This window comes from Phalacrocorax aristotelis, chromosome 10 (assembly GCF_949628215.1).
Source record: "Phalacrocorax aristotelis chromosome 10, bGulAri2.1, whole genome shotgun sequence".
NCBI lineage: Eukaryota > Metazoa > Chordata > Aves > Suliformes > Phalacrocoracidae > Phalacrocorax > Phalacrocorax aristotelis.
This window is the reverse complement of record NC_134285.1, coordinates 984,930-1,003,329: the sequence shown is the minus strand read 5'-3', so window position 1 is coordinate 1,003,329 and position 18,400 is coordinate 984,930. Positions and strand designations below refer to the sequence as shown.

The 18,400-nt window shown below is 44.0% G+C and overlaps 1 protein-coding gene across 8 annotated transcripts in view; it reads left to right on the top strand.

Moving 5' to 3' along the window:
- Positions 1 to 5,417: 5,417 nt before the first annotated feature.
- TNRC6A (trinucleotide repeat containing adaptor 6A) overlaps positions 5,418 to 18,400 on the top strand; it is a 53,664-nt gene continuing 40,681 nt past the window's right edge. For 3 of the 8 annotated variants that reach the window (XM_075104576.1, XM_075104574.1, XM_075104572.1), the window contains exons 1-3: positions 5,423 to 5,579; positions 6,290 to 6,337; positions 8,730 to 8,765. In XM_075104576.1, the coding sequence (XP_074960677.1) occupies positions 5,575 to 5,579; positions 6,290 to 6,337; positions 8,730 to 8,765 (89 nt within the window). In that variant the 5' untranslated portion in view covers positions 5,423 to 5,574. Of the gene's footprint in view, positions 5,580 to 6,063; positions 6,083 to 6,245; positions 6,338 to 8,729; positions 8,766 to 18,400 lie in introns of those variants that run through there. The other 5 variants (XM_075104570.1, XM_075104569.1, XM_075104577.1 and 2 more) reach the window with 4 other exon arrangements.

Below are 18,400 nucleotides of genomic sequence, written 5' to 3'. Positions count from 1 at the left end.
ACAGAGACTGAAATGTTCCTCGCTAACGTAAATAGTCCGGTTGACTTAACTGAGCGGCTCCTGGGCCGGCATTGTTTTTATGAGTAAGCGTTGCCTCTTCGGTACCTTTATATCGCCACCTCTTACCATCGGCTGAGCTATTTTTAAATAGCTCTAAAAACACCTCCTGTAAATAAAGCCTCTACGATGAACAAGGGAAGGAGCCTCCTAGCAGAGTAACACACAGAGCCTCTGTGTTAATGAGGAGACTGTTTTCCCTTGTCTGTCAGATCAGCTCATTTAGATTATTTAAGTCAAGTGCAATTTTGAAAACAATCTGTTTTGCTCGTGACAGCATCTTCATTCTGTATAATGATGCTGAATGTAACAAGCGGCAAAGGGTTATTGACGGCAAATTCTCCACTTCCCCAGGCCTGCGCTTCTCACGTCGCCTTATAAAAGCAGCCCCTTGCTTTATTTTCCCCAGACATTAAGCAGAAAGTATTTTCTAACATGTCGGCTTTTCCAACTCCATGCTGAAGCCTTCATTCTGCGCGAAGCCTTGACAGCAAACTGCAGATAAAGGGGAAGGGTGGAGGGGATGGGAAACATTGAAATGGCGCCAGCTCGTTTTTAACTATTTTTAGTCAGTACATTTCTCTGTCTTCTGCAGTTTATTCTCTCGCTCCAATTATATGAAAATCCTAATTAAAAAGTTAATGGGGATCTGAAGATGGGAGGACCCGCGTGTGTGCCAGGCTGGCAGGGGGCAGATGGCGGCTGCTGTTGCTGGGAAAAGGTATTTGGGGATCACTGCCCAGAAGGGCATGTTTACCAAGTGGTAAAAATGTAACAGCAAAAATCCATCTTTGGCAGCTGCCTGAATGCGGGGCAGGTTGTTTGCCCTTGGATAGTTGTTCCCATTATTTCTAATTTCATGTATGACCGTAGTGCTGCGGAGCCATTCAAATGCACAACAGAGAAGTGGCTGACAGTCTAACCGCAGTGCTAACAACACGAAACACAAAGCTTCCCAAAACCCAAACCTCGGCTGTTTTGCTTAGGCCAGAGCGGTCAGACCGGGGAAGCAGCGGAGCCTGCATCTGTGCTGGGAGAGATGCCGGCCAGCGTGGGAAGGGTGTCCCCGGCACAGGGAGCCTTCGCTTCCATCCCTTCCCCACAGCAGAGTCAATCTCCGGCTCGATGCATGTCGGGGGGTTCCCCTGTGATCCCTACGCACCACAGCTCCTCCGCTCGTCCTCCCGGTCCCGTCAGCGGGAAGAGCTGCAGGCAGGACAGGATGGTGCCCGCGGCACTGGCCAGAGCCCAGCTTCTGCCACCAGACATGGGGCAGACCAGGAGCCACAGCCGCAGCTTCCAAACACCTCCCTTCTCGCCGGGGGAAGGGGAGCAGGGGTGGATGGACGTCTCCAGCAGGCGCAGCTGGCAAACATCTGACCGAGTAATTGTCTACCACAGCAAAAATGCGCACGGGGCGTTAGCCTGGGTGGACGTTAGGTGATGCCTATCAACGTGCTGTAACGTGTGTGAACGCTTCTCTAAGGACAGCAGTGACAGGGTCTGGAGGAAGGGTTGCTGGCGGCATGAAGTGGATTCCTCCCTGCGTACGGTACCCGGAGCATTCCTTCCCCACTGGGGAAGGTGGTGGCCTCCTGGAGACAGTGGGCCCATGAGGAAGAGAAGCGCCGACATTCCATAGACGGGCGTTAAGGATTTATCTGCTCTTAAGCTGAAATCTGCGCCCAACCCAGGCTGTTACATATGTCTTTTTAGGTGCAGAGGTGTGATTTTCCTGTCCCTTTGCTGGCAGAATCGGAAACTAGGACCTTAGCAGGCAAGTCCTGAAGTCCAAGCTCCAGGGAGCACAAGAGTAAAAGAACAAAGAACGAACTAAAAAAATGCAGTAAACAGGAGAGAAGGTGACCCAGACCTTGGCTCCCAAATAACCTTACACTCAACAGAACATGTATTAAAGCTAAAGCCAAGAGTGGGTGACTAACACTGGACATGTTCTGGAGGTGACCCGATGGGATTGCCTTGCTCTTGGGAGCAGCGAGGGAATCAGAGGGGACAACCGGAGCTCAGAAGACACAGGTAGAGCATGGGCCTCGCAACAGTTCTTTGGTGGACAACGCCTCCTGGAGCTGCTCGCCACCACCCGCCCTCGCTTTTGTCAGGAAGCGGGCACAGCTGGCAGAGTTCAGGTGTGCGCCATGCTACACTGCCGTGCGTGTCCCACAACAGCTTCTGCGAGGTGACAACTCAACTGGTGAAAGCTGAACTGGGAGCAGAAGGCCAGAAGTGTGCAGTTCTGCAGCGCTGGCAGGGCTTAAAACAAGGGGAGGCTACCCAGTGCTGCTTCCACCCAGCCACCATGACCCCTTGAGTACTGCTGCTTTGACCAACAGTCTTTTGTAGGGGTGACATTCAACCTTCTGGTTCCCCGTGAAGAACAAGTTCCTCCAGTTTGAGGGTGCCTGAATTTCTCTAGTGTACGCAGTAGTTCACTGGCCAGTCCCATATGTGTAAGAACTTAGCTGAAGGAAAGAGTTATGTGCGAGGGTGAAAGAGGTAGGTTCACGACGCTGATGCGAGAAGGAGATGATGGGATAAGCAATAGGGGGTTAGTTAACGCAGCAGATTTGCTGACAATGTATAACCGGCTGTAGTATTTGAAAGGCAGAATGGAAGCAATTGCTGCAGCGGTCTAGTCGCTAGGAGCACGTGCATCAATAAAATTAGAGAACAATCTAAAATAATAAAGCAAGCTACAGACCTTGACTATGACTTTTATTGACAGTGGCATAATACAGTTAACAAAATGACATAACAGGCATGCATAATGCATTTATTAGCCTTCGTAACTGAGGACAGACTTACAGCAGCCCTCCTACATCAAGTGTAGTCCCTTTAAAGGCAGATAAAACAGGACTGCTGTGAACGAAACGGTAACAGGAAGCTGAATCGGACGTCAGGAGATAACGGCTTTCAGTTACACGCTATGACATGACAATCCAAACTTTTTCATATGCAGACAAATAAACAAGATCAAAATTAACTTACAAGTTATTAATAGAAGCTGAGAAACTGATTTCAAATTGTCCGTGCCCTTTTAAGTACACGGAAAATAATACAATCACTTTATGCATGTGCATGTTCGGCTCACAGCAACGCAAGCTATATTATCAAGCCTCTAAGAAGAGGACAAAAATACCCTTACTGGCTATGATGCATTGTCATAAATGCTCATCTTTAATAATGTGGGATCTTCTTCAGCTGAAAAATACTTTAGTCCATTCATGCTGGCAGAAAGATGGTTGCTATTGCAGCAGATTTCCAGAGACAATTGCTCATTTGTCCAGGGCGTCCATTTATTTTACAGGTGAATAAAATAGCATTCATTTTTTAACTAGCATTAATAAGAATGGTAAAGACCAACTGAAACTGGGCTGGTAAATATTTGTGATAATGTGCAAGCTGGATGCAAACAGAGAGCAAGAACTCCCCTATGCCAACAAAACCACTTTTCTCAGTAGCTCTTACAATAGGGCAGACAGGACGATGCTTATTTCCATGCGAACAGTGGAAGGGAGTTGAGAAGAAAATGAAATTCAAGAACAGTGCTGTCGGCACGTGCAATAACAATTCTTCCCTTCAACAGTAGCTGTGCAAGCTGCCGGGTGTGTTCAACCAGTGCTTTAGAACTCGGTGCAGCGATGCCAGTGAGCAGCCTTCTCACCGGCAGCTTCACTGCGAGCCAAAGTAACCCAGCCCTGCGACCAGACAGCATATATCAAAAGCTAATAATTTTTAAACAAATTTCAATAGTTTCACAATTGAATGTTTTTTTCAAGATTGTTTTGCAGAGATGTAGCTGCAAGTATGGCACATCCTCAGTACCATTGTACCTGGTATGGCGCTAATTCCATCCCAGTTCAAATTTTCTAACCAGAAACCTATTATCTGTAGTCACTTTTTTATTATACAGTTTGCTAAGAGGGGTGCTTCTGCATCTTTTGAATAATTTTATCCTGTATGCATTGGAACTTGGAAATAGAAATTAGCCATAATGTTCTCAAACGCAGGCATGTTAAATGGACTCAGGAGTTTAAAAGTAGTATTGCAAGCAAGCGTCCTATTCTATATGTTTCTTATTTACACCAGTAATAAGAGTTTAAAGTGCTCTAACGGAACCTGAAATATTAAAAAATACTTCCTTGCCGTTATTTGTTCTGTGGACTTGGACAAGGCAAATGAAATCATTTCACTTTCGTTTTGAGGGATTTTCCAGTTCCCACCTCTGCGGTGTTTGGGCTGTGAAGACCTCACGCAATGCTAGCTCCACCTTCTCCACAGGGAAGTGCCTCTGAGAATGCAGATCTCTACTGTGAATTTGTGTCTGCTCTCAGCTTCACTCTTTCCTGACATTACAGTCCTTCATTCTCTCCCATTATTCCCTGTCAGTCCTTTGACTGGTTTGTTTTTTCTAAATTAATTTCTGGGGTAATTTTACTGACGTCAAGTACAGCAACACAGACTGCGGCTCATATATTCTTCCCTCTTCATTTTATGTATTTGAAGTTACTATACCTCTGTGTACTTTTTGGATTAAGCTTTGTGTTCACATAAATCAATTTCTCGCTGGGTTTGCAAGGGCCGGATACTTTTCAGTTCCCTCTGTCAACCTAATAAAGTCAGTGGAAGGATAAAAGAAAGGCCTGTCTTGCTGTATGGTGGTTATTTAGACATTAACACTTTCCCTCAGTCTTGGTGACACCCCAAAGCTTGGAAGAGAGCTGAGCACGCCAGCAGTGCCCAGGAACTGGAAGAGCTGCACCACGCAGGGGCAATACGCGTGGAAACATGGGTTATGTTCCTGTCTGTGTCTCGCCCTGCATCGCTCGGGGAAGCGGCTGTCCTCTTCCGTATGACAGAGCATCCTATGGAATACGACAGATGCCTCATTGCACGAGATACCGCTTGGAATTACGTGTGTTTTCAGGAGAACCACGGTGACGCACTCAATCCAAAAGCGATGCCCTGGCCGGCGGTCACAGCGCACCGCGAAAGTGGCCCCGTCCCCAGGCACCCTGGGGGTGACTGCGGGGTGACGGGGCTGCGCCGCTGCGGGGCGGCGAGGCGGGAACCCCGCGACCTCGGGATCCGCTCCCGCAGCGCAGGCAGCGCCCCCCCGGGCTGTCACTGCCCGCTGCCGCCCGCCCGGGGCGGGGGCCGGCGGGGCCGTGCGAGCGGGCTCGGCCTCCCTCGAGGCCGGCCTCCATATCGGCGCGCCGCCGCTTCGCCTCCCGCCGCCCCGTTGCTAGGGCGGTTGCTGCGGCGCCATGTTGGGGCAGCGCGGCGCCCCGGAAGTGCCGCGCGGGGCGGGGTTTCCCTTCCTGCGCGGCGGGGCCGGACCGGGCCGGGTTAGGAGGCAGGAAATGGCGGCGGTGCTGCAGCAGCAGCTGCCGGGCCCTCCCGCTCCGCAGTGCCGGGCCCAGGCCGCCTAGAGCCGCCGCGCCAGCGCCGGGCCCGGGCCGCAGCCACGCCGGGCCGGACTCCGAGCACTTTACATACATGAGGTAGCGGGCGGGGCCGGGGAGGGAAGGGAGGGAAGGGAAGGGCGGGCGCCGCCGAGCTGAGGCGCCAGCGGGGGCCCGGCGCCGCGGGCGGGGGAGGGGCCGGGAGGCGGGGGGGACCCTCCGCGCCCCGGGGCGGCCCCGCCGCGGCCCGGGCTGGGGACGGGGACGGGGGAGGCGGCGGGCGCCCCGCGGGAGCGGTGCCCTCCCGGGCGGGAGCGGGGCGGCAGCGGCGGCGGGGCGGGGGGGGCGGCCTGAAGGGACCGCGGCGTTCGCCCCAAAGCGGCGTGTTCTCTTCGGAGCTGAGCTTCGACCCCCGCCCCGCGTTCCTGCGTGCTCCCGCGGCGCCGGCAGCCCCGTCAGCCGCCGGGCTTGGCGGGCTGAGAGGGCAGGGAGGCTTCCCCGCCGCTCTGCCTCGCACGGGTGCTCAAGCCCAAGTGATGCAGCAGAATTGTTTTCCTTAAAGCGCTTGAACCGCTAAAGTAGAGGCTGTGCAGTAGCGAAAGGTTAGCTGGTGTTGGTTATGCCCCGCTTGCCTCCCTGTCCCCGGGTAAACATATCACTTGATTGCTTGGCAATCTGTGGTCTCCCCGTTTCCTCCCGAGATACCAACATATGGAGCTCAGCGTGTATCTTAACCCCGCTCCAGTTTTATTTTTTGCTTTGTGCTGCATTACTGTTGACATGGAAACCAACACCACTTTCTGTTCTAGAGAATTGGAAGCTAAAGCTACCAAAGAAGTCGAAAGAAAACTAAGCAGGTAAGGTACTCATTTAAATTCACTCCTACAGTTTGGAACAAGAGTTGGCCTTGGGCTAGAAATCATTGTGGGCTTTATCTGGAGCTGTAATCTCATGTTAATTGTAAGGATAAAAAAACCCCTGAATTTGAAAATGTCCTCTATTGCATAGAGAGATCTCTGCAATTTTAATTAGTTCTATAGACTAAACACGTTTTTAGCATAGTTTCTTTTGCATAATAACAGTATTAGGATCTGTAATAGAATTTCTTTAATAGGGTAGGGTTTTTAAGAGAAAAATAACTTACTTTTCTCTCCTAAGTTGGAATACCTAACAAGAGCTAAAAAATGAATGAAGGATTTGTTTGGTTTTTTCCTACACAGTTCAGGCAAATATTATTGGGAGGCAAGAAGTGGTTGGTTTTGGCAAGAAACTTGCTTTGAACTCAAATAAACCGTATAGCGCCATATAACTGCCAAGTTTTTGCCTCTCTTTCCATGAAGTGTTGGAGGCAGTGAATTTGCCATTAGCACGTAGTTTGTATTTGAGAACTTTGTAGGCTGGGCAGTTCCTTTTTCACATCACTTAGCTCGTGAGTAGAGTTAGAGTTATGTTGAATTAAGCATTCTGTGCCAGTAAAATACATCAGTTTTGTATTTAAGAATTTGTTTCTTCTGCACCATTTACTTTTAGTATGGTGACTTTCCTGCAAATATCTACCTCTTTCTGTTGTCTACATTCTTTGTTTTTTACTTTTGTCCTACTTTCTTTTTGTGTTCTTTTTCAATGAGACCTTAAATGGACTTTTGCTCGCAAACTTTTAAGGGGACTTCTTCTAGGGCCATTTGAAATGTGCTGAAACCCTGCATATAGCTGATAGAATATTAGTTTCTGGTACTTTGCTTTTTTCCTTATTTACCATGCCTAATCATTCTCCAACTTCCCGACTGATTTATGATTACACTGTGAAAACTGACTGGCATTCCCCTGCTGTCAGTGTGTGTCTTTTCTATTTTTCTGTAATATGCTTAAGCATTAATAACTTTTCCCATTTTGTTGCTGAAATATATGGAATCCCTAAGATACACTTAGCATATTGCTTTTAAATACAATGTCAAGGTTGTTGTTAAATGGACTTTACTTGGAGAGATTAATTTCAAAATGCAACTCGCTAAGTAATCTGTCCACAAAAGGTACCAAAACACCATGGCGGGAATTAAATCATTGACATTCTGTGGAAAGCACTCAGCGCGTGCTTGGTGCCAGAAGCGATTTCAGAACTGTTATTATTCAGATGGACAGAGTGCTAAGTTCAAAACAATATTCTGGTGCAGGTCTCAGAAAGTCAGCAGATCTCTTGTCACTCTGGCAGGCGGGGCAGATAGTGATGAGAAGTGAAAGTAAACTACAGGACTGCCTAAACTCAGTGCTTCCTGAGGGTCGGGGACAGAACAAGGCTTGCTGAGTAAATTCTGATACAGAATGGGTCTCCGTGTTTTCTGACACGGAGGTATACGTTTTATTCATTTAAAAGATTCAGAACTGGGTTTAAGTTAATATACCAGTTGTTTTCAGAAAGCTGTATTCTAACTGGCTTATGTTTAGTGAGGGACTTGTCGTCATGTGAGTGTATAACTTGATAAAACTGTGGCATGCCTACTCTGGGATAGGCCTGATTAATTGTTTTACTGTTGTAGAGCTCAACAGATAGCCCTCATTCTTTCTCTGATGTCATTATTTATGATCTTATTAAATTTGTAGTGACCTAGCCAAATTGTGAAAAAGCAAATATGTTTTCCTGGGAAAGGTAAATAAACCTATGCTCCGGTTTTCGTTCATCTAAAATGGCATAGTGTGTAAACACTGTCAACTCAATGGGTTGGTGGCGTTGCTTCATGTAAGTTCTGAAGTCACCTTTGGAGTTTATGCTTAAAATTAATGGGTAGCAAATACTCTTTTTTAATATTATTAGGAATATTGGCCTAGACTGTAGGTTTGTAATAGAATAAGTATTGCAGCTTTTGCTATAGCTTGCTTATCCAGTTGTAGTGACTACTGGTTTAAACTCAGGGTTAGCAATTTGGCTTGTTTGGCCTTTTGGAAAACAAACTTCATTTGGACTCTGTTCTCTTTAAAATGCGTCCATGTCTGTCCTATGCAAATACCCCAGTCTCAAAAATAACCATAGTGCACGATTTGCAACAGTAATTCAAATCAATCTGTCGCACGCTGTATTGCTGTGTAACATTACCAGTTAAATGTCACCCGTTCAGCCTACCTCTGAGCCAGGGCTGTCCATTATTAACTGGAGAAATGTAAGGCTTTACATTTGGTTAAAATTGGGAGCAGTAAAAACCACCATTTAGTTATTCTGATTTAAGAAATAACTTTTTAATTCTGTTTGGTAAACAGGGCTTTCCTGCCTCATTTATGTGGAACTGAGAGAAGGTAAATATCGGAAATATGTTCACAATATTTTTTTTTTTCCAAACACAGGAGTTTGACTCCCACTTCACGAGCATGCAAACTGTAGGGAAGATTCGCACACTGCTTTCATTTACCTGTGTTTCTGCTCCAGAGATTCCATCTGCATCATTTGCAGACTGTCCATGTTCTGGGAGAGCAAACTTTCTACTTAAAATCATGTATACCTCTAGATTTCATCCATGTGTTCTACTAAGTTACTACTGTACAATTTTATTTTTCTGGTTTTTTTTTTCACTCTTCCATGTTAGAATAACCACTGCATTTCCAAGAGGCTTTCCTTATTTGCTGTAGAAGAAAAATGAGATGGGTCAATGTTAGGGGTGTAGAGAAACAGGGAGAAATGTAGTCATTTCTGTTGGTATTTAAGCACTTGATTTTTCTGTTGGGTTTGGGGGTGGTGGTGGGTTTTTTCTTGATAAACTTCTTATGGGAAGGCTTCTGCTGTCAAATGGGAAGAGTTTATTGCGAAGAGACAGCATTCTGTTCATATTTTTCAACACCTGTAGAGATGCTTAGGCAAAATTATGCATTCCTTTCTTCTCTACGCACACTTTTTCAGGTCATGCCTAATTGTCAGGTTGTCCCCATAACTTGCAGGTAACTCGCATTTACCTCTCCTTTGTCTAGTCTTACAGCAAACCCCCACCGTGCAGTATACTTCTCAGCTGCATTAATAAAACTGAAGCAGTCTAGAGTGTGGCTGGTCTTAGGGTTAAGGTGCTGGACTTCGCAGTTGTTTAGGTTTGTGCATCTGTTACAGATATGCTGCAGGACCAGTGTGATTAGGGAGAAGCAGTTTAATATATCTTTCTCGGTTCCCCATTTGTTAAATGAAGATAGGGATTGTTTATTGCTGCTACTGAAGTCCTGTTTATTTAGATGATAAATTTCTTGGGAAAGAGATTTCTTTTGCACGCTTGTGTAGCTGCGAATGTCTGAGATGAAACTTCAGGGCAAAACTGTAACACAAACATTATTCCAGAACTGTGGTGTATTTTATTGTGCTTGTAGTTTGGAACAGAGCTCTGTCGAGCAGCTTCTGTGTTAGGAAAATTGGGGAGATGAGTGTATCCCAAGTAATTGGCAGTGGTAGACATGGTAGTTAGGATTCTATCACTCCACTTTTAAGGCGATAATTTAAAGACTGAGGTATTTAAAAGCAAAAAAAGAAAGTAGCTGACACTCATCAACTAATAAATTATTCATTGAAGTAATTGTTGCAGTTTTTAGCTTGGCAGCATGTCTTCTATACATTAATAGCAGGGAAGAATTAACACACACACACGACATCTGTAAACAAGTGCTTTTGTTTTGTTATCGGTGCCTGAGGCTTGCTTTGCTCCTGTGTAATATGCTGAGTGGTTTTAGTTGCCAAAGTGTTTCCATGTAAGGCACTGGTTGGTTTTGTGGGTGGTTTTTTTGTTAACTTCGAAGTACGGGTTTCTGTTCCATAAACATGCTGGGTTTGGTATAGTACGCTGGCTTGAGGGAAGCATTGATAAAGGAACTAGAGGATCCATTTTTAATCAAAATCCACATTTTTTATAATTGATTCTTGTTTAGTAGAAAAGCTAGCTTTTTTTTTAATAGAAACTGAGAAGGAATTTTTATTGGCAGTTGTATGTAATTGCATACTTCCAAAAAATTTAAGATTAGGGAACTTGTAGGTCAGAATACAGGAAAACTATCAAAATTTAGTCTCAGCAGTATATTTGAAAGACTGTCTGGAATATTGGACATAGGTTGAATACGTAGCGCATGCATATGTGTTTACCATCTTTGCAGAATTGTAAAAGATCTTTCAATTCCAGGTACTTAAATGTAGTTGCCTGGCAGTGTTCCACCTGTAGCATTGCGAGTTAATTTATAACTAGAAGAAAAGCAAATGGTGGAAAGGATTTTTTTCTTTTTTAAATGTATTTTACATATTTTTCACTGGGAATTTTAGAGTGGTTTCAACAGCCACTGTGTATAAACGCTTCTAATTCTTACTTGTATGTTTACTCCATGTACTAAATGAATAAAAAGTAAAAAAAAAAATAAATCCATAAATAGTTAACGCAGAAGTTAATGGCTGGAGATTCAATAGCAGGCATGCTATCAGTGTCTCCTGCGTCCTGCTGTCAGTAAATAGGCTGAATGATGCGTGTCCTTTTCAGAAACGGACTAATAAATACCTTTTCTTCCTTCCGTTAGTGACGCAGGGCCACTAAGAGGTGGGCTGGCTGTTGAACTGGTCTCCTTTGTCCAGCAGCAAGGTGCTTCCCCTGTGTGACCCCCTGCCCGCCGCTGGCTGGGACCAGCGCAAAGCTCGGTCCCTCGATGCGTTCAGCACGGAGGGCCATCGTGCCGACACCAAAACCCTCGTGCAGTCTGCAGCGTTTGAAGTGCTTCAGAGGACAACTAGCACCTGCTGCCCTTGGGAGAATCCCTTCGCAGCCTCATGCTTCTAAAAGCATTTGTTGGCGATGGTAGCAGTGTCTTTAAAAATGTGCTAGCACCATCTTGTGGGGCAGCGTGACTTCAGAGTGGTCTGAGAGTGCGCTTTGAAGGTGTCCGCTCCACTAGCAAACGCGGTACCTGAGTATCTCTAACAGTGCTGGCCTCTCTAGCAGCGTGTGGAGAGGCATTTCTAACTGTTAGTGCTGCCTTGAGGAATCCAGAAACCCAAGGAACGCAGTTCTGTCACATAGGTAGTTCAGTTTTGGTGAGCGCCAGGTAACTGGCATTAATGGTGAATGGCGACCTCTTTTATTTTGGTGTTGAAATTTGCTGTGTGCAAGTAACAGACGCTGTCAACCGGAGATAAATACTGAGTTCAAATCATAATAATGCAGTGCTATGTCTTAGATACTAATTTGTGTCAAAATTCTTCTTGTGACCATAATTTCGTCAGTGAGGTGACTAGAATTGTAATTTTTTTGTGGCATTACATGTCTCCCTTTTGTATATCATAACAGCAAAGATAGCATGCTGCACAAGCATCGATTATTGCACACTCAGTACATCTTCCAGGGACATGATATACTTGATTCTCCTCTTCTGTAATGTATGAATAGAGTTTAAATATGTCTGTTTCAGCCCAGATATTTTTACATTGCCAAGCTGGAGCTTTTGAAATTAAAGATTAGTGGAACTTTTTTCAAGAACTAAAGTAATAAGTGAAATATGATTTGATACAAATATTGCCTGAAATGTTTACATTTTGAGCATTACAGCTTTTTTCCAGTTTGCAAGCCAAACAACAAATCGAGCCATGCCAAAATAAAACTAGCATTATCAGACCTTAGGATGGAGAAGCAGTAGTAAAAGCTGACTGTAGAAGTAAGAAATGTAGCTGCTCTTCATTTAATGGCATGTGATTGTGATAGTAATGAAGTGAAAGACTCCGTATCAAACATCATCCAGAATCACAAGGCACTTTCTGTCTTGTTGAAGTGATACCTGTCCTAGAAAATTTAAAAGTACTACTTTTTTTTAATGGCTTAATTGAGTAAAGTGTTTTGGTAGTTTGTATAAGAGGGGGAAAAACCAAGAATTATGCTGAGTGAGGTACACTAAAACTGAAGAAAAAATTGTTTTTATATAGATAATGGTAAATATTTAACTGACAGTCTATTTAAAATGATGCAGATAATACCAACTTCTACTTGTATGTTCTCAGAGCCATCAAATGTGGAGTCTCTCCTGAGATCAAGATCCATTTTAATTTGGTCTCACTTGGAAATAGAGCTCCTTTCAAGTTAAGCTATTTAAACTGAAGGCCTTTGCTTTGGTCTCAAATGTGAATTTTGTACGGTGTGCATATTTTATTTTCACTTGATCTAAACCGAAAAATAAGGTTTGCATTTTCTGCTAAGACCATTTAACCTTGAACAAGCTAATCCAATTATATAGGAGGAAAAGGAAATTCCTTGTACGTGTGTTTTAGTGAGAGCTGGACGGCTGATAGGGGATATAACAGAAGTCTGCTTATATATTCACGTTACAAATCAGAATTAGTCATTGCTCATCGTTTGGCCAGCTGATGGGCCAAGCGTGCTGCTACAAGCGCTTTTGCCAGAGGAGGTCAATGTGGTAAATCTACCCAGATATAGGGAAAAGCCCAGCAAAAGAACTTGTTAATTTTCTGGCTTTGTCTTGTCACTGTGCGACTGGGTGCACTGTGTCTCGTTAGGCGCCGTAAAGTAACATGAAGCTGCTGATAGTTTGTGCGCAGCGGATAATACGAAGCGTTGAGTACTTAGCAGGAATAGGTAGCTATTAAAGTCTAAGATGATAAATGGGAGATAGTACGTAACGCTTCTGTTTCTCAAGGAGTAGCATTAAAAATGTAGCTTGTTTGATATATGTTCTAATGTGTGTTGGAATCTGATGCATAAATATGATCATTTGCTGTCTGTCGAGAGGGTTGTGTATTAATGTGTTAGAAAGAATAAAGGAAACTTTTGCTTTCGCTGTGACAGATGGAAATTCAGGGGTTCTGCTTTAGCCTGACTTAATAGGCAGATCTGAATTTGTATTTCAGGTTTATGTTTATGTAAGAAGGCAGTGGTAATAGGACTGCCTTCCTTGAAAGGTTCAGTTTTCAGTGAAGGACGTGGGCTTCACTGTTGTTGTTTAATTGTACAACGGGTTAGTTTTGCTTTCCAGTCGCTGAGATTTAACATTATAATGGTAATCTAATACTCTTTTGAAAACATGTTACACGCTATAGGTGGGTAGTTGTTTTTTTCAGGGGTTACCTAGGGTCCTGATGTGAATGATAGGAGGTTTTTTACATGTTCTACATGTTTGTAAGCTAAAATCTGCTTTTCTTAAATACATGAAAATAGAATGATCACAGTGTCATAAGTTAGGAGTTTTATTGTTCCTGTGTGGAAACAAAAAAATGTTGCTGAGGGTAGAATATTCGAGCTATTGGTATGTTGGTTGTTGGCATCTGTAGCCTAAAAATAAAATGCAATCTTGTTGATTTAGTTGTAGCAGGATTCATGAGTTATTTTCACAGAAAAAAGTACTACTTTGTATTCTGCTTGCTCTGTAAAGGGCTACAGCTTGCTTCTAAAAGCGGAGTGATTTTTTCAGTTAATGTAGTTTCTGCATGTGACACGCTGCAATTTGTTATACAAAACAAGGCGGTGGTGGGTTTCTTAACTCTTAGAAGTCTTCTCAGCTTATTGGAAATCCTGCAAATAACCTTTTATCCCCATAGGCAATCCTATGTACCGTACCACACTGCGGTGTTGGTACACTTCCTGCGTCAGAGCTGTTCAACCTGTACAGGCCCATAGCCTGTGTTTGGCTTGCTGGAAGAGTTGGTGCAGGTGGGGGTCAAGAGGGAGCTGGGCTGCATCCCAGGGCTCCACAGCCTAGCAGGGGCAAGGTTCAGACGGGCTGTTTCTGACAGCAACAGCCTGTTCCCCAGGTGTCATCTCTTGCCAAGGTCTTGCAGCTCACCCCTTCTCACACCGATGTGCACGCCCGGTGCTGGGGAGACCTGGGGCACAGGACCCCAGCAAGGAGAGCGACCCGAACAGGCTGCTGCTTCAGAGCAGTTACTCGGGATCACAGCTTGCTCCCTCCTCGAGTCCAAGTAGCCTTTGGGAAAGCGGGTGTTGTGGGGAGGTGTCAGGAATTCCCGTTGTGCAGCCTGCTTGTGGTGGTGTGCTTTCCTGGGGTGATCCTGGGAGAAGGCGGGCAGAGAACTGCTCGCAGAGCATGCACGTGTTGAACTTGTGCTGCTGAGAGGTGTCGGCCCAGCAGCGCTTGTGCGGGGTAGCTGTGCACCACGCACGCAGGCTTGTGAGAGGAGGCGGGCTCTGGACACGGCTTTTCCTGACCATGGGAGGAAGATGGGGTACTTACCCTTTTCCGTTGGATTAAATGTCTCTTGTTCTTGATGGTATTTCAGGAAATACTGTCTTCCTGAGCAGCAGATCACTGACTCTTCTTTGTACGGAGTCAGCTGTAAATGAATCATGTTCTGTAAAAATGAACTGTGATCTATACAAGCTATGTTTTCTAGACTGATTTCAGACCTATGTGCTGCTTGTATTGCTTACCCGTTACAAATTGGACTATTCCAAATTAATTCAAACTGAGGGTCAGTGTTACCAATTGAGTTTGATTACAAATGCTCAGGATGCCAGAGAGATGGACAGAACTCGCTTATGTACCACCTTTATAGTGCACAGGCATCGCTGTGGGTTTGGCATTGCCTCCAACTTGCCAAGTATCCAAGGGGTTGCTTTAGATGATACTGGCCAAGTGTGATTGTTTTCTGAAGTTACGTGACTAACCTCTGAGTTGTCTGTGAAATAATTTTTGATACCTAATGGCAAATGCAAGATTGCTTTTTGCAGTAAGACAGTCCTCCATGAATCTTGCAGCCAGATGATAAAACTGATAAAATGCAAAATAGCGATGTTGTGTTAGTTTGTGATCTGTCTTGCAGTGCAACTGAAATAGAGGGGTGTCAGAAATAACATTTTTAGGGTTTTTTTTGCATATCTTAACACATCAAAAGCAATTATTTTAAAAAAGAAATAACTAATGCTTGTTCTCCTATTAGAAGATCGTAAAAGACAGAATTTGGTCTGTGGAACATTTTCAGAGCTACTGTATGTGTAGGGTGGAAAGAATACTGGTATTATTTGGCTGCTTGTTGTCAAAGCGTGCTGCAGCTCTACCTCTGGTAAATACCTGCAGTGTCACACTGCTTTTGTTAGCACATGCGGCATGAGTTGATGGGTGCGTGTAGCAGCAACCCTAGAAGTGGTAGAGGGGAAAAGGGATACTGGGTATATGATAAGTGTTTCTCCAACAGAAGGGAGGAATGGGAAGAGAAACAAGTAGAGGACGAAACCGGATTTGCAGCGAGAACAAAGATCTCAGCAAGTAGGGATGAAAACGGAGTTCTGTTTGTATTGGTTGCTGTACAGATACATGTAGCCATGCTCCAAAGGTTTTCTGTTTACAGAGAGAAATCAGAAAATATGTTTGTAATTCAGAAAATAAATACTTGTTAATTTTGTGAATATAAAACTTTCCTCCCCTCAGACAAATTGATTTTTACCATCCAGATAAAGTATAGCTGGTTTCTGGCAGCATTAATAGTAATAACAATAGATTTGAGAAAAATGCTTGAGTTACCCAAAGTGCAGTCATATGATTTTTTGTCCTGTGTGCTAACATTAATAGTCTCAGAAGTTTCTGTGCCCTATAAATATTTAAAGTATTGCAGGCTTTTTCTTCCACAATGAGTGTCACGTGAAAGTACTACCATATCTCTTTTTGTTCGAAACTAATACTAATAATAGGCAAGTGGCCACAAGCTTTGAAATTTAAATAGAAGTATCGTTACTACAGCGTTGTCCCTACTGGGAGCAGAACCACTTTCCACATCTTGCTGAAGAGTCTCACAGTGGGACAGAAGACCAGTTTTGAAGTCCTACAGGTAGAACTCAAATGGGCAGCGATAACGTGGTACTTGCCTCTTCCAAAAGAATGGCAGCATTGTGCAGAAAGCAAAATAGAATTAGCTGCTGGCTGCCATAAAGAGAAGAGCTGATGAGCTGCTGTTTAGGATTCCTTACCTTGGCACCACCTACGGCGAGAGGCAGGTGCTGTAGGAGTGCTGTTTTCTCTAATTAAAAAGGGAGGAAGCTGTATGAACTTGCCACAGTGGAACTGGGCAACTGGGAAGTCACATGTGGATTTAGAAAAAACCTTTAAAGAAACCAAAACTGATGCCTGCACTCATTTTGAAAGGGGCTTTGAGCTGTGTTGAAAGTAGAATTAACCAATCATTTATATCTCTAAGTAATGGAAGTTTTAATACTTGTGGGGAGTATCTTGCATTCAATTGGCATTGCTTCTCTCACACAGACTTTTTTTTTAAAAAAAAAACACCTATTTGGAAGTGGAGGTTTGTAGTTGGGGGTTTAAAAAGGAGTCCAGTGTTTCTAGGCAGAAGTAAACTATTTATTGACTGTCCCTTATTGACATTGCTAGTTCATTCTCCCCCAGAAGTTTTGTATAACAAGGTTGTCTTTTGTTCAGTAGTATGAGTACATGCAACCATTTGTCATCAAATGAGGGTGACCCTTTTAAAGGAGATTTTAATACAATCAAAGTAATTGCATAATAAAATGTTTTCTGTTCTGCTTTACTTAGTATGTGAAGAGCATGGCAAAGATAAAAACAGTGCTCTTTATGTTCAAAGCTGAATTTTGGAGATAGATATCGGACAAGGCCACCTGTCACAAACAGGACTGTAAATTCCCTTCCATCAGTTGTTTCTCAGCTTTTTCTTTTGCAAGAGTAAATCACCTATGGGAATCCAACCAGTTTTACTGTCCGGAGCTCGCCTGAGCAGCTCCTGTTACTTCAGCTGCAGCTGATCAGATAGAAAGTGTGTACAGACTGGGGAGAGCACCAGTTACACGTGAACCAGTAATGTAAAGCAGAGGACTTACACTAATCTCTGAACACTATTCAAAGAATAAATTTGGCGTTGTCTTCCTTTACTTAACACGTGTGGAGTTTGTTCCTACACCCCATTCAAAGTATCGTAGAAATCAGGGCTCGTCTGAAGGATGTGGTTTGCCCAGCGAGGGGGTAGATGTGCTGTGGAGCTGGCGTTAAGATTCAGGACATCAGAGGGATGTGTGGTGTAGCCTAGATATGTGCTTCAGAAAGACCTGGGAAATCATTTTCAACCTATTTTTTTAATCTTATCCACCTGACTGTATGGTCAGGGCTTATGGGCCAAAAGCTTTTGAACTTAAAAACATTCCTGACCCTGAAAGGGCAAAGAAGAGTTGCACATAGGCTTTCTAGTACACAAGAATGCTTTATTCTCCGAACCTCAGACTTTGAAGTAACTGAGTATTAGTAGGCTCCCTCTCCCTCTATCTTAAAGTGTTCTAATAAAAGCAAACTGCTGCCACTGTTTTATTTTTATATTCCACTTTATTGTTGGTTTCTAAACTTCAGAATCCTTCTTTCTGTGAGCGATTGTACTCATTCACATGTATGAAACAGCTAACTGGTCTTCAGTTGCATGTTCTGTGTTGTCACAAGCTTTTTGCACGATTAGCCCAAATGGGGTTTTTTGAATGCCTGTTACCACGGTCTTTTCTGTCAGCTGTGTTTGTGTGGAGTTCATTCTCATCTCTCCAAGCATGGCCTTATAGAAAAGTCTGTATTTGTTATCGTTAAATTTGTATCGGATATTAGTTGCTACTGACCCTGGTAGCTTGCAAGCGTGCTTGTGTGTCTTTAGTTCTTTCTGCTTTTTATACACTCCATGTTCTTCTCCCTTTTGTCTTGCCTTTGCTGAACTCTGTTTTTAAGAGAGAAGGCAGTGGAATCTGGAAAGCGGTGTTGCTGCTAAGCCTTCTGTTTTAGTGTGTAAAACTTTGTATTAAGTGAATTCAAATTAATGTGACAGGTTTTGTTTTCACATTTGTCAAGTTACAGTTCTGTCACTCATTTAATGTGTTCTAAAACTGCTCTGCTGTTGAAAGCTCTGGGCTGACCATGCTCTTCAGTCCATGCTCCTGCTAGTTCGTGTGTCCTTATGCCGTATG